Source organism: Eucyclogobius newberryi, unplaced genomic scaffold, assembly GCF_026437365.1.
Source record: "Eucyclogobius newberryi isolate DKJ021-1_F unplaced genomic scaffold, fEucNew1.0.hap1 SCAF_18, whole genome shotgun sequence".
Lineage (NCBI taxonomy): Eukaryota > Metazoa > Chordata > Actinopteri > Gobiiformes > Gobiidae > Eucyclogobius > Eucyclogobius newberryi.
In genome coordinates, this window is record NW_027315812.1 from 33,946,694 (window position 1) to 33,961,212 (window position 14,519).

Consider the following 14,519-nt stretch of genomic DNA (forward strand, 5'->3'; position numbering starts at 1 on the left):
TTAGTCCTGGTTTAGCCCTGGTTTAGTCCTGGTTTAGACCTGGTTTAGACCTGGTTTAAACCTGGTTTAGTCCTGGTTTAGCCCTGGTTTAGCCCTGGTTTAGCCCGGGTTTAGACCTGGTTTAGACCTGGTTTAGCCCTGGTTTAGACCTGGTTTAGACCTGGTTTAAACCTGGTTTAGTCCTGGTTTAGCCCTGGTTTAGCCCTGGTTTAGCCCTGGTTTAGACCTGGTTTAGACCTGGTTTAGTCCTGGTTTAGCCCTGGTTTAGTCCTGGTTTAGCCCTGGTTTAGCCCTGGTTTAGCCCTGGTTTAGCCCTGGTTTAGTCCTGGTTTAGACCTGGTTTAGTCCTGGTTTAGCCCTGGTTTAGTCCTGGTTTAGACTTGGTTTAGCCCTGGTTTAGCCCTGGTTTAGACCTTGTTTAGACTTGGTTTAGCCCTGGTTTAGCCCTGGTTTAGCCCTGGTTTAGACCTGGTTTAGCCCTGGTTTAGCCCTGGTTTAGTCCTGGTTTAGCCCTGGTTTAGCCCTGGTTTAGACCTGGTTTAGACCTGGTTTAGCCCTGGTTTAGCCCTGGTTTAGACCTGGTTTAGACCTGGTTTAGACCTGGTTTAGCCCTGGGGTAGACCTGGTTTAGCCCTGGTTTAGCCCTGGTTTAGACCTGGTTTAGCCCTGGTTTAGCCCTGGTTTAGTCCTGGTTTAGCCCTGGTTTAGTCCTGGTTTAGACCTGGTTTAGACCTGGTTTAGACCTGGTTTAAACCTGGTTTAGCCCTGGTTTAGCCCGGGTTTAGACCTGGTTTAGACCTGGTTTAGCCCTGGTTTAGACCTTGTTTAGACCTGGTTTAGACCTGGTTTAGCCCTGGTTTAGTCCTGGTTTAGCCCTGGTTTAGACCTTGTTTAGACCTGGTTTAGACCTGGTTTAGACCTGGTTTAGTCCTGGTTTAGTCCTGGTTTAGCCCTGGTTTAGCCCTGGTTTAGACCTGGTTTAGACCTGGTTTAGCCCTGGTTTAGCCCTGGTTTAGACCTGGTTTAGACCTGGTTTAGACCTGGTTTAGCCCTGGGGTAGACCTGGTTTAGCCCTGGTTTAGCCCTGGTTTAGACCTGGTTTAGCCCTGGTTTAGCCCTGGTTTAGTCCTGGTTTAGCCCTGGTTTAGTCCTGGTTTAGACCTGGTTTAGACCTGGTTTAGACCTGGTTTAAACCTGGTTTAGCCCTGGTTTAGCCCGGGTTTAGACCTGGTTTAGACCTGGTTTAGCCCTGGTTTAGACCTTGTTTAGACCTGGTTTAGACCTGGTTTAGCCCTGGTTTAGTCCTGGTTTAGCCCTGGTTTAGACCTTGTTTAGACCTGGTTTAGACCTGGTTTAGACCTGGTTTAGTCCTGGTTTAGTCCTGGTTTAGCCCTGGTTTAGACCTGGTTTAGCCCTGGTTTAGCCTTGGCCCTGTAAACTGTATTTGTTGTGTGATTGTGTTCAGGTTTAACCAGTTCGACCTGGAAGCGTCCTCGTCCTGTCGCTATGACTACGTGGCGGTGTATGACGGTTCCAGCACTTGGGCCCCTCTGCTCGGGGCCTTCTGTGGATCCCAGCTTCCTCCCGCACTGAGGTCCTCCTCCAACCACCTGTACCTGGTGTTCAAGACGGACAGCTCTGTCAGCAAGGACGGCTGGAGGGCCACCTACAGCCAGACTCTGGGTACTGCACGCTCATGTGGGCTGATCATGGGGCTGTATTTCTGTTCATAATTACATTAGGCCATTATTATGTGAATTTATCAAGCAAAGGCCTCGTTTTACTTATGAATTCAATCACTTTATTAGCGTTCCATTCAAACTTTATTTTCCATAAGTTCTTGCACTTGACTCTGTTCACGTTTTAGACTCCACATTCTGTCTGTTGTTCTGACACAAACACATTTAACAGAAATGAGGAGCTTTCACCAGGGCCTCACATTAGAGGACACACCGTCTCATTTAGACTGAGAGACGTGAGACGCAAGGAGACAGTGAGAGAAGAGGACTCTAGCGCCATCTGCTGATCACTACCAACACATTTTAGTAAAGAGATATGATCAAAGCCAACTAGTTACAGACAAACTATTTGAACTGAATCACCATTTCATATTTGTCTTTAAATCTACAGACGTGTTCTACAGGCAGCACTTTACTTTTCTTTATCTTCAGTCGATACTTTGATCTGCTGTTCTTGCTATTGCTTGACGAGTGTCCTTGACGAGTGTCCTTGACGAGTGTCCTTGACGAGTGTCCTTGACGAGTGTCCTGTGCGTCAGGTCCTGCGCAGGGCTGCGGGGGGTACCTGTCCATGCCCATGGGGATGCTGGGTTCTCCTGATGTGGACTTGGACGGCCGCTACGAGCCGTATCTGGACTGTACCTGGACCATCGAGCTGCCCATTAACAGAGCGGTCAACCTGAGCTTCAGCACCTTCGACCTGGAGAGCTCCTCCACCTGCCGCTACGACCATGTCAAGGTGTGTGTGTGTGTGTGTGTGTGTGTGTGTGTGTGTGAGTGTGTGTGTGAGTGTGTGTGTGTGTGTCTGTGTCTGTGTCTGTGTGTGTGTGTGTGTGTGTGTGTCTGTGTGTGTGTGTGTGTGTGTCTGTGTGTGTATGTATGTGTGTCTGTGTGTGTGTGTGTGTGTGTGTGTCTGTGTCTGTGTCTGTGTGTGTGTGTGTGTGTCTGTGTGTGTGTGTGTGTGTGTGTGAGTGTGTGTGTGTGTGTGTCTGTGTCTGTGTCTGTGTGTGTGTGTGTGTGTGTGTGTGTCTGTGTGTGTGTGTGTGTGTGTGTGTGTGTGTGTGTGTGTGTGTCTGTGTGTGTATGTATGTGTGTCTGTGTGTGTGTGTGTGTGTGTGTATGTGTGTGTATGTATGTGTGTCTGTGTGTGTGTCTGTGTGTGTGTGTGTGTGTGTCTGTGTGTGTGTGTGTGTGTGTGTGTGTGTCTGTGTCTGTGTGAGTGTGTGTATGTGTGTGTGTGTGTGTGTGTGTATGTGTGTGTATGTATGTGTGTCTGTGTGTGTGTGTGTGTGTGTGTGTGTGTGTGTGTATGTATGTGTGTGTGTGTGTGTGTCTGTGTCTGTGTGTGTGTGTGTGTGTGTGTGTGTGTCTGTGTGTGTGTGTGTGTGTGTGTGTGTGTGTGTGTGTCTGTGTCTGTGTGTGTGTGTGTGTGTGTGTCTGTGTCTGTGTGAGTGTGTGTATGTGTGTGTGTGTGTGTGTGTGTATATGTGTGTGTGTGTGTGTGTGTGAGTGTGTGTGTCTGTGTCTGTGTGTGTGTGTGTGTGTGTGTGTCTGTGTGTGTGTGTGTGTGTTTGCGTGCGTGTGTGTGTGTGTGTCTGTGTGTGTGAGTGTGTGTGTGTGTGTGAGTCTGTGTGTGTGTGTGCAGCTGCGTGTGCGTGCGTGCGTGTGCATGTGTATGTGTGAGTCTGTGTGTGCGTGCGTGCGTCTGTGTGTGCGTATGTGTGTGTGAGTCTGTGTGTGTGTGTGTGTGCATGTGTGTGTGTGTCTTCTACATAATCACCATCTGAGCTAGAATGACTTTCCTCCTCTTCATTTGGTCTTTACACTTTGGCCCTTGCTGTGCTTCAGATCTATGATGGCGACAGCAGTTACTGGCCCCTGGTGGGGACCCTGTGTGGGAGCTCCATCCCCGCCTTTTATCTGTCCAGTGGGAACTTCCTGACCGTGGTGTTCAAGACAGACGGCTCAGTGCAGAGGGCCGGCTTCAACGCCACCTACGTGTCTGTGCCACGTGAGTGCCTCTGACCATCTGACCCTCTGACCCTCTGACCCTCTGACCATCTGACCATCTGACCCTCTGACCATCCGACCCTCTGACCCTCTGACCATCTGACCCTCTGACCATCTGACCATCTGACCATCTGACCATCTGACCCTCTGACCATCTGACCCTCTGACCATCTGACCATCCGACCCTCTGACCATCTGACCATCTGACCATCTGACCCTCTGACCATCTGACCCTCTGACCATCTGACCATCTGACCCTCTGACCATCTGACCATCTGACCCTCTGACCATCTGACCCTCTGACCATCCAACCCTCTGACCCTCTGACCATCCGACCCTCTGACCCTCTGACCATCTGACCCTCTGACCATCCGACCCTCTGACCATCTGACCCTCTGACCCTCTGACCCTCTGACCATCTAACCCTCTGACCCTCTGACCATCTGACCCTCTGACCATCTGACCCTTTGACCCTCTGACCCTCTGACCATCTGACCCTCTGACCATCTGACCATCTGACCCTCTGACCATCTAACCCTCTGACCATCTAACCCTCTGACCATCTGACCCTTTGACCCTCTGACCCTCTGACCATCTGACCCTCTGACCATCCGACCCTCTGACCCTCTGACCATCTGACCCTCTGACCATCCGACCCTCTGACCATCTGACCCTCTGACCCTCTGACCATCTAACCCTCTGACCCTCTGACCATCTGACCCTCTGACCATCTGACCCTTTGACCCTCTGACCCTCTGACCATCTGACCCTCTGACCATATGACCATCTGACCCTCTGACCATCTAACCCTCTGACCATCTAACCCTCTGACCATCTGACCCTTTGACCCTCTGACCCTCTGACCATCTGACCCTCTGACCATATGACCATATGACCATCTGACCCTCTGACCCTCTGACCCTCTGACCCTCTGACCCTCTGCACATGTGACACATCCACACGCTTTTATGTAGGATTAAATCAGGATGAAATCAACACATCTAAAACACCATTGAGTCCAAACTAAACAGAGTCGAGCTCAGACAAACCCAGGATCAGAGCAGCTCTTAGTCAGGACTAACCAACTTAAAGGTTGAATGGACGATTTTTTGGCACCAAATCTGAGTCTCATTTCCTCGTGGTGTGGACGGCCGATTAGTCCTGCCACGTATCGATCATAGGACACACCCACTGCAGAGCCTGGTTCACCTGCAGAGCCTGGTTCACCTGCAGAGCCTGGTTCACCTGCAGAGCCTGGTTCACCTGCAGGGCCTGGTTCACCTGCAGAGCCTGGTTCACCTGCAGAGCCTGGTTCACCTGCAGAGCCTGGTTCACCTGCAGAGCCTGGTTCACCTGCAGAGCCTCGTTCACCTGCAGAGCCTCATTCACCTGCAGAGCCTGGTTCACCTGCAGAGCCTGGTTCACCTGCAGAGCCTCGTTCACCTGCAGAGCCTGGTTCACCTGCAGAGCCTCGTTCACCTGCAGAGCCTCTTTCACCTACAGAGCCTGGTTCACCTGCAGAGCCTCGTTCACCTGCAGAGCCTCGTTGGCTTGTCCCCAGGAGAGCAGCATGTTTCCCTGTGTCTAAGTGCATTGATCTATCATAATATAGTTCTCTCAGTGACGGGACAAAATGAAGACAGAGAAAGACAGTTCGAGCTCAGAAGAGACGGAAATCTACTGAGACGAGAGATGATGAGATCCATCACACTGATAAACAAACACACTTTGCTTTTTTGTTCTTAAATTGGCGAAAAATCGTCCATTACGCCTTTAACCCAGGACTAAAACTATCACCAGTCTGCGGCCGCTAGGAATAAGGCAGTAAGAAGAAGAATACAAATATAACAGTGACAATTGCTAAAGACGAGGTCTGTCGACGCCTGAAGTGACTGAAGTGAGTCTGTTGTTGTTGTGAGTTTAGAATTCACCTCAAGGCGCAATTTTCAAATGACATCTAGAGTATTTGTCGCATCAAGATCATATGGATACAGTAGTTGGATATTCACACCATTGGCTGGTGCTTATTTTTATTTTAACAAAAGTCACCTTTACTTCACTGATCCGTCCACAAATCAGACCCTGCAGTTTGTGCCCTGAGCAGCAAAATGAAAATGCTCAGCCGGACATTGGGTGAATGCATCTCAGATATATCTCTATGTTAAGGTCTGTTTGTTGGTTGTTTCCCTCAGTGTCTTGTGGAGGGGTCCTGAATGCCACCACAGCCCTGCAGACCCTGACCTCCCCCATGTTCCCTCATCCCTTCCCCGCCTTCACCTCCTGTCGCTGGGTTCTGGACGCCCCGCCACAGGAGACCATTTACGTGGCTGTGCAGATCTTTGTGTTCCAGGCCAGCCAGAGCTGCTCTGCCAACTACCTGGAGATGAAGGACTGGCCTCTGGTGGGTACAACTCACCGTCAGGATGAGGGATGAATGTGTGTATTTAGAGCTCTTTTCAAGTGTGACCTGAGGCAAAGTGAAAGACATGACACACTCATCATGTGCGGAGCCACGAGTCAATACGATCAATCCTATGGAATTACATTTTTTACAAGTGGCATTCTTTAACGTTAAAGGCGTGTTGAACCCAATCCAACAATCAAGAATGTTCACAAAATGAGAAAAGAAAGAATAGACCCATTGGAATAACATTGAACGTCAGAAACTCACCATATCATACTGTTCATCATACAGAGGAAAACCAAAGACAAGGAGGGCAAAAAATGAATGATTAAAGGAAGTATTCATGGAAAGGTTTTTACGCTGCTGAATGTGTATGCTCCACCAGGGGGCGATATCACCTTCTATAGTATAGAATCTATACAGATATTATGGACCTGATTGTGAACCCCTCTGAGGGAACCCTGATCTGTGGCGGCGATTGGAATCTTCACATTCAGCTACATTAGACGTGTCGAGCTCAAGAGTCACTGGAGGAACAATCAATAAGAAGTTCTGTCTCTTATTGAAGAAAATAGAATGTATTAACATATGGAGGGAAATGAACCTTAGTATACTCATTTTTCTAATACATACACAATCTATTCAGGAATGTATTACTTTTTATTCTTAATAAAGAAATCTAAACTCACTGAAGCAGATATAGTCACAAACGACCTGAGTGATCCTGCTCTACAGTTCTGTGGATGTGAAGGAAAGACGTAAACACACTGGACGTTCAATGCAGCTGCTTAATGACCCTTTGTTTTAGGACAAAATGTCCAACAACATTAAGACTTATCTAGAGGAAAATTATACTGGGGAAATGTCCCCGCCTCCTTTGGGACGCTTCCAAAGCAGTCTTGAGAGGACAAATTATAGCCATAGCCTCCGGGAAAAAGCTAAAAGAGCTGCAAACGTTTTTTTTTAAATTGTTGGAGGAAAACCATACCAAGGAAGGATGTCCTAAAATGCAACAAGAAATGAAAAAGATAAGAAAATTCTCTTTATCAAACAAAGATATTATGAGAGTGGATTTAAATGTCCTAAATTACTACTTCAAAAACAACAAGCTGAAAGATTTTTAAAATACGGGACAAATGATGAAATATTTACTAACAAGACCAAATTCAATATTTGAATCCTTCTATGGAAAAAACTATAAAGATGATGATACAAAGTGCAATTAAAATATTAAAGAACAATAAATCTCCCGGAGCGATGGGTTCACCTCAGAGCGGTATAAAGCTCTAAAGACACACCTCAGAGTGTATAAAGCTCTAAAGACACACCTCAGAGCGGTATAAAGCTCTAAAGACACACCTCAGAGTGGTATAAAGCTCTAAAGACACACCTCAGAGCGGTATAAAGCTCTAAAGACACACCTCAGAGTGTATAAAGCTCTAAAGACACACCTCAGAGCGGTATAAAGCTCTAAAGACACACCTCAGAGTGTATAAAGCTCTAAAGACACACCTCAGAGCGGTATAAAGCTCTAAAGACACACCTCAGAGTGTATAAAGCTCTAAAGACACACCTCAGAGTGGTATAAAGCTCTAAAGACACACCTCAGAGCGGTATAAAGCTCTAAAGACACACCTCAGAGCGGTATAAAGCTCTAAAGACACACCTCAGAGTGTTATAAAGCTCTAAAGACACACCTCAGAGCGGTATAAAGCTCTAAAGACACACCTCAGAGTGGTATAAAGCTCTAAAGACACACCTCAGAGTGTTATAAAGCTCTAAAGACACACCTCAGAGCGGTATAAAGCTCTAAAGACACACCTCAGAGTGTATAAAGCTCTAAAGACACACCTCAGAGCGGTATAAAGCTCTAAAGACACACCTCAGAGTGTATAAAGCTCTAAAGACACACCTCAGAGCGGTATAAAGCTCTAAAGACACACCTCAGAGTGTTATAAAGCTCTAAAGACACACATCAGAGTGGCATAAAGCTCTAAAGACACACCTCAGAGCGGTATAAAGCTCTAAAGACACACCTCAGAGTGTTATAAAGCTCTAAAGACACACCTCAGAGCGGTATAAAGCTCTAAAGACACACCTCAGAGTGTTATAAAGCTCTAAAGACACACATCAGAGTGGCATAAAGCTCTAAAGACACACCTCAGCGTGTATAAAGCTCTAAAGACACACCTAAGAGTGGTATAAAGCTCTAAAGACACACCTCAGAGTGTTATAAAGCTCTACAGACACACCTCAGAGTGGCATAAAGCTCTAAAGACACACCTCAGAGTGTATAAAGCTCTAAAGACACACCTAAGAGTGGTATAAAGCTCTAAAGACACAGCTCAGCGTGTATAAAGCTCTAAAGACACACCTCAAAATGTATAAAGCTCTAAAGACACAGCTCAGCGTGTATAAAGCTCTAAAGACACACCTCAGAGTGTATAAAGCTCTAAAGACACCTCAGAGTGTTATAAAGCTCTAAAGACACACCTCAGAGCGGTATAAAGCTCTAAAGACACACTCAGAGTGTTATAAAGTTCTAAAGACAGAGCTCAGAGTGTTATAAAGCTCTAAAGACACACCTCAAAATGTATAAAGCTCTAAAGACACAGCTCAGAGTGGTATAAAGCTCTAAAGACACACCTCAGAGTGTATAAAGCTCTAAAGACACACCTAAGAGTGGTATAAAGCTCTAAAGACACACCTCAGAGTGTTATAAAGCTCTAAAGACACACCTCAGAGTGGCATAAAGCTCTAAAGACACACCTCAGAGTGTATAAAGCTCTAAAGACACACCTAAGAGTGGTATAAAGCTCTAAAGACACAGCTCAGCGTGTATAAAGCTCTAAAGACACACCTCAAAATGTATAAAGCTCTAAAGACACAGCTCAGAGTGGTATAAAGCTCTAAAGACACACCTCAGAGTGTATAAAGCTCTAAAGACACACCTCAGAGTGTTATAAAGCTCTAAAGACACACCTCAGAGCGGTATAAAGCTCTAAAGACACACCTCAGAGTGTTATAAAGTTCTAAAGACACATCTCAGAGTGGTATAAAGCTCTAAAGACACACCTCAAAATGTATAAAGCTCTAAAGACACAGCTCAGAGTGGTATAAAGCTCTAAAGACACACCTCAGAGTGTATAAAGCTCTAAAGACACACCTCAGAGCGGTATAAAGCTCTAAAGACACACCTCAGAGCGGTATAAAGCTCTAAAGACACACCTCAGAGTGTATAAAGCTCTAAAGACACACCTCAGAGTGTTATAAAGTTCTAAAGACAGAGCTCAGAGTGTTATAAAGCTCTAAAGACACAGCTCAGAGTGGTGTAAAGCTCTAAAGACACAAATCAGAGTGGTATAAAGCTCTAAAGACACACATCAGAGTGGCATAAAGCTCTAAAGACACACCTCAGAGTGTATAAAGCTCTAAAGACACACCTCAAAATGTATAAAGCTCTAAAGACACAGCTCAGAGTGGTATAAAGCTCTAAAGACACACCTCAGAGTGTATAAAGCTCTAAAGACACACCTCAGAGTGTTATAAAGCTCTAAAGACACACCTCAGAGCGGTATAAAGCTCTAAAGACACACCTCAGAGTGTTATAAAGTTCTAAAGACAGAGCTCAGAGTGTTATAAAGCTCTAAAGACACAGCTCAGAGTGGTGTAAAGCTCTAAAGACACAAATCAGAGTGGTATAAAGCTCTAAAGACACACCTCAGAGTGGCATAAAACTCTAAAGACACACCTCAGAGTGTTATAAAGTTCTAAAGACACACCTCGGAGTGGCATAAAGCTCTAAAGACACACCTCAGAGTGTTATAAAGCTCTAAAGACACACCTCAGAGTGTATAAAGCTCTAAAGACACACCTAAGAGCGGTATAAAGCTCTAAAGACACACCTCAGAGTGTATAAAGCTCTAAAAACACACCTCAGAGTGTTTAAAGCTCTAAAGACACACCTCAGAGTGTAATAAAGCTCTAAAGACACACCTAAGAGCGGTATAAAGCTCTAAAGACACACCTCAGAGTGTATAAAGCTCTAAAGACACACCTCAGAGTGTTATAAAGCTCTAAAGACACACCTCAGAGTGTTATAAAGCTCTAAAGACACACCTCTGAGTGTTATAAAGCTCTAAAGACACACCTCAGAGTGGCATAAAGCTCTAAAGACACACCTCAGAGTGTTATAAAGCTCTAAAGACACACCTCAGAGTGGCATAAAGCTCTAAAGACACACCTCAGAGTGTATAAAGCTCTAAAGACACACCTCAGAGTGTTATAAAGCTCTAAAGACACACCTCTGAGTGTTATAAAGCTCTAAAGACACACCTCAGAGTGGCATAAAGCTCTAAAGACACACCTCAGAGTGTTATAAAGCTCTAAAGACACACCTCGGAGTGGCATAAAGCTCTAAAGACACACCTCAGAGTGTTATAAAGCTCTGAAGACACACCTCAGAGTGGTATAAAGCTCTAAAGACACACCTCAGAGTGTTATAAAGCTCTAAAGACACACCTCAGAGTGTTATAAAGCTCTAAAGACACACCTCAGAGTGTATAAAGCTCTAAAGACACACATCAGAGTGTTATAAAGCTCTAAAGACACACCTCAGAGTGTTATAAAGCTCTAAAGACACACCTCAGAGTGTATAAAGCTCTAAAGACACACCTAAGAGCGGTATAAAGCTCTAAAGACACACCTCAGAGTGTATAAAGCTCTAAAAACACACCTCAGAGTGTTTAAAGCTCTAAAGACACACCTCAGAGTGTAATAAAGCTCTAAAGACACACCTAAGAGCGGTATAAAGCTCTAAAGACACACCTCAGAGTGTATAAAGCTCTAAAGACACACCTCAGAGTGTTATAAAGCTCTAAAGACACACCTCAGAGTGTTATAAAGCTCTAAAGACACACCTCTGAGTGTTATAAAGCTCTAAAGACACACCTCAGAGTGGCATAAAGCTCTAAAGACACACCTCAGAGTGTTATAAAGCTCTAAAGACACACCTCAGAGTGGCATAAAGCTCTAAAGACACACCTCAGAGTGTATAAAGCTCTAAAGACACACCTCAGAGTGTTATAAAGCTCTAAAGACACACCTCTGAGTGTTATAAAGCTCTAAAGACACACCTCAGAGTGGCATAAAGCTCTAAAGACACACCTCAGAGTGTTATAAAGCTCTAAAGACACACCTCAGAGTGTATAAAGCTCTAAAGACACACCTAAGAGCGGTATAAAGCTCTAAAGACACACCTCAGAGTGTATAAAGCTCTAAAAACACACCTCAGAGTGTTTAAAGCTCTAAAGACACACCTCAGAGTGTAATAAAGCTCTAAAGACACACCTAAGAGCGGTATAAAGCTCTAAAGACACACTTCAGAGTGTATAAAGCTCTAAAGACACACCTCAGAGTGTTATAAAGCTCTAAAGACACACCTCAGAGTGTTATAAAGCTCTAAAGACACACCTCTGAGTGTTATAAAGCTCTAAAGACACACCTCAGAGTGGCATAAAGCTCTAAAGACACACCTCAGAGTGTTATAAAGCTCTAAAGACACACCTCAGAGTGGCATAAAGCTCTAAAGACACACCTCAGAGTGTATAAAGCTCTAAAGACACACCTCAGAGTGTTATAAAGCTCTAAAGACACACCTCTGAGTGTTATAAAGCTCTAAAGACACACCTCAGAGTGGCATAAAGCTCTAAAGACCCACCTCAGAGTGTTATAAAGCTCTAAAGACACACCTCGGAGTGGCATAAAGCTCTAAAGACACACCTCAGAGTGTTATAAAGCTCTAAAGACACACCTCAGAGTGTATAAAGCTCTAAAGACACACCTAAGAGCGGTATAAAGCTCTAAAGACACACCTCAGAGTGTATAAAGCTCTAAAAACACACCTCAGAGTGTTTAAAGCTCTAAAGACACACCTCAGAGTGTAATAAAGCTCTAAAGACACACCTAAGAGCGGTATAAAGCTCTAAAGACACACCTCAGAGTGTATAAAGCTCTAAAGACACACCTCAGAGTGTTATAAAGCTCTAAAGACACACCTCAGAGTGTTATAAAGCTCTAAAGACACACCTCTGAGTGTTATAAAGCTCTAAAGACACACCTCAGAGTGGCATAAAGCTCTAAAGACACACCTCAGAGTGTTATAAAGCTCTAAAGACACACCTCAGAGTGGCATAAAGCTCTAAAGACACACCTCACAGTGTATAAAGCTCTAAAGACACACCTCAGAGTGTTATAAAGCTCTAAAGACACACCTCTGAGTGTTATAAAGCTCTAAAGACACACCTCAGAGTGGCATAAAGCTCTAAAGACCCACCTCAGAGTGTTATAAAGCTCTAAAGACACACCTCGGAGTGGCATAAAGCTCTAAAGACACACCTCAGAGTGTTATAAAGCTCTAAAGACACACCTCAGAGTGTATAAAGCTCTAAAGACACACTTACAACCTTTAACTGGGCACTTCATTCAATTCAACTTATTTTTGTAAAGCCCAAAATCACAACAGTAGTGTCCTCAAGGGGCGAAAGTGAAAAACAGATTAAACAATGTCCATAGGGACTTGTCCCAGAGTCCTCTGTCCTTAGACAAATGTCCCAGAGTCCTCTGTCCTTAGACCCTCCTTCTCGGCCAGGAAAACTACAAAAAACCTGGAGGTGTTCCACATGAAGGAGAGATCTGACTCTCACAGACGAGAGAGAGACAGTGGAGCTGAAGCCACCAGTTCTTCAGGAGGAGGAGAACCAGCTCTTCAGGAGGAGAACCTGTTCTTCAGGAGGAGAACCAGTTCTTCAGGAGGAGAACCAGTTCTTCAGGAGGAGAACCAGCTCTTCAGGAGGAGAACCAGCTCTTCAGGAGGAGAACCAGCTCTTCAGGAGGAGAACCGTTCATATGGAGTAGAGACCGTTTCTCCAGGAGAGGATCATCTGGATCCACAGGTCATTGATGTGTCTGTTCCACTCTCGGCGCGAAGTGGGAAAAGAAGAAAAAAAGGCAATGAACAGACACAAGTTAAATTAAATATTAAATATAGTTTGAGTCTTTATCAGAGGACAGAGCTCATACTTCCCCCAGAGTTGCTCTTAGGGCAGCGGAGCTGAAACTGTAGCTTTATATTTCTGTTCCTAACTGGCCTGAGCATAAGTCATTTCAAAGAGGAACATTTAAACCTGGTCTTAAGACTTAAGAAAACTCCTCCCCTCCTAGTGTGAAGCTCCTCCCCTCCTTGTGTGAAGCTCCTCCCCTCCTTGTGTGAAGCTCCTCCCCTCCTTGTGTGAAAGAGGCCGTCATATCCATGACAGCCAAGAAGGGAAAAGACTGATTGGACTGTATCTCATAGAGACTATTTCTATGAATGTGACTATTGTAAATACACCTCAATTATGTCTAAAAGAATTGTCTCCCAAACTGAATCCACAAAGATCAGACATGATCCATGAGTAAACCACAAACACAAGACGACATAAGACCATCTTTACACAGAATGAGACTAAACAAAGCTGTAATAATTAGTTTGGACGCTGAAGGCTTTTGCTGTTAGCTGGCCATATTTATTTAAAGTGCTAAACAACTTTCAAATCGACAATTTGAATGAAGATAAGTTTGTTATCTTCATTTCAGGAGCAGGACCACGCCCCTCTTACCGGCCACACTATTTAAGCATTCAGACTTCCTGCCCCTCCCTCCCACCCTCTTTTAATTATTCTAATTATTCTAATTTACCTCCTGGATGGGGCTATCGGGCCCAGGAGCCTCCAGCCCTCATGGCCAGAAGCCCCAAAACAGCATCAACTTCTCTACATTTGTGTTCTCGTAAGCCAATAAACTGTTTGCATCGTAGCTGGGGTTCTGGTCCTTGCTAGTGAATTATGAAAAATGTTGGGGATCTTTACAATTGGTCCAAGATCAAGAAAGACAGATCCACTGACTCATGAAAGGGGGTGAGGCAGGGCTGTGCCTGGTCTCCTCTCCTGTTTGCTTTGTATTTGGAACCATTGGCCCAATTTATTAGACAATCAAAAACAATTTACGGTGTAACAATTGATGGCACAGAACATGAAATGGCATGCTACACAGACAATGTTCGTTTTTTCTTGTTAAATGTTTTTTAATTTTGATCAAAGAAAAAACAAAATCACATTATTAGACATTGTGGCTTATCGGCTTCTAGTTTCTTCTGGCCAGGGCGGTGAGCTCTTTCTATTGTGATGGAAGGGACTCCAGCTCCAGATACAAGGTCTCAAGAAAGCCCTCAGTGTTGTCACCCTCCGGGACTCCCACGAGTCTTAGATCGTTTCTGTGGGATCTAGACTGTGCAAAGCTCTTCATAGCCTCGTTCTCAGTTTACCACC

General features: G+C 44.9%; 1 protein-coding gene across 1 annotated transcript in view; it reads left to right on the plus strand.

The window, feature by feature from the left end:
- Positions 1-14,519, plus strand: part of cubn (cubilin (intrinsic factor-cobalamin receptor)) — a 277,880-nt gene that overhangs the window by 250,383 nt on the left and 12,978 nt on the right. Inside the window, exons 60-63 of the mRNA XM_072451238.1 lie at positions 1,466-1,683; positions 2,279-2,478; positions 3,588-3,750; positions 5,942-6,150. Of these exons, the coding sequence (XP_072307339.1) occupies positions 1,466-1,683; positions 2,279-2,478; positions 3,588-3,750; positions 5,942-6,150 (790 nt within the window). The remainder of the gene's footprint in view (positions 1-1,465; positions 1,684-2,278; positions 2,479-3,587; positions 3,751-5,941; positions 6,151-14,519) is intronic.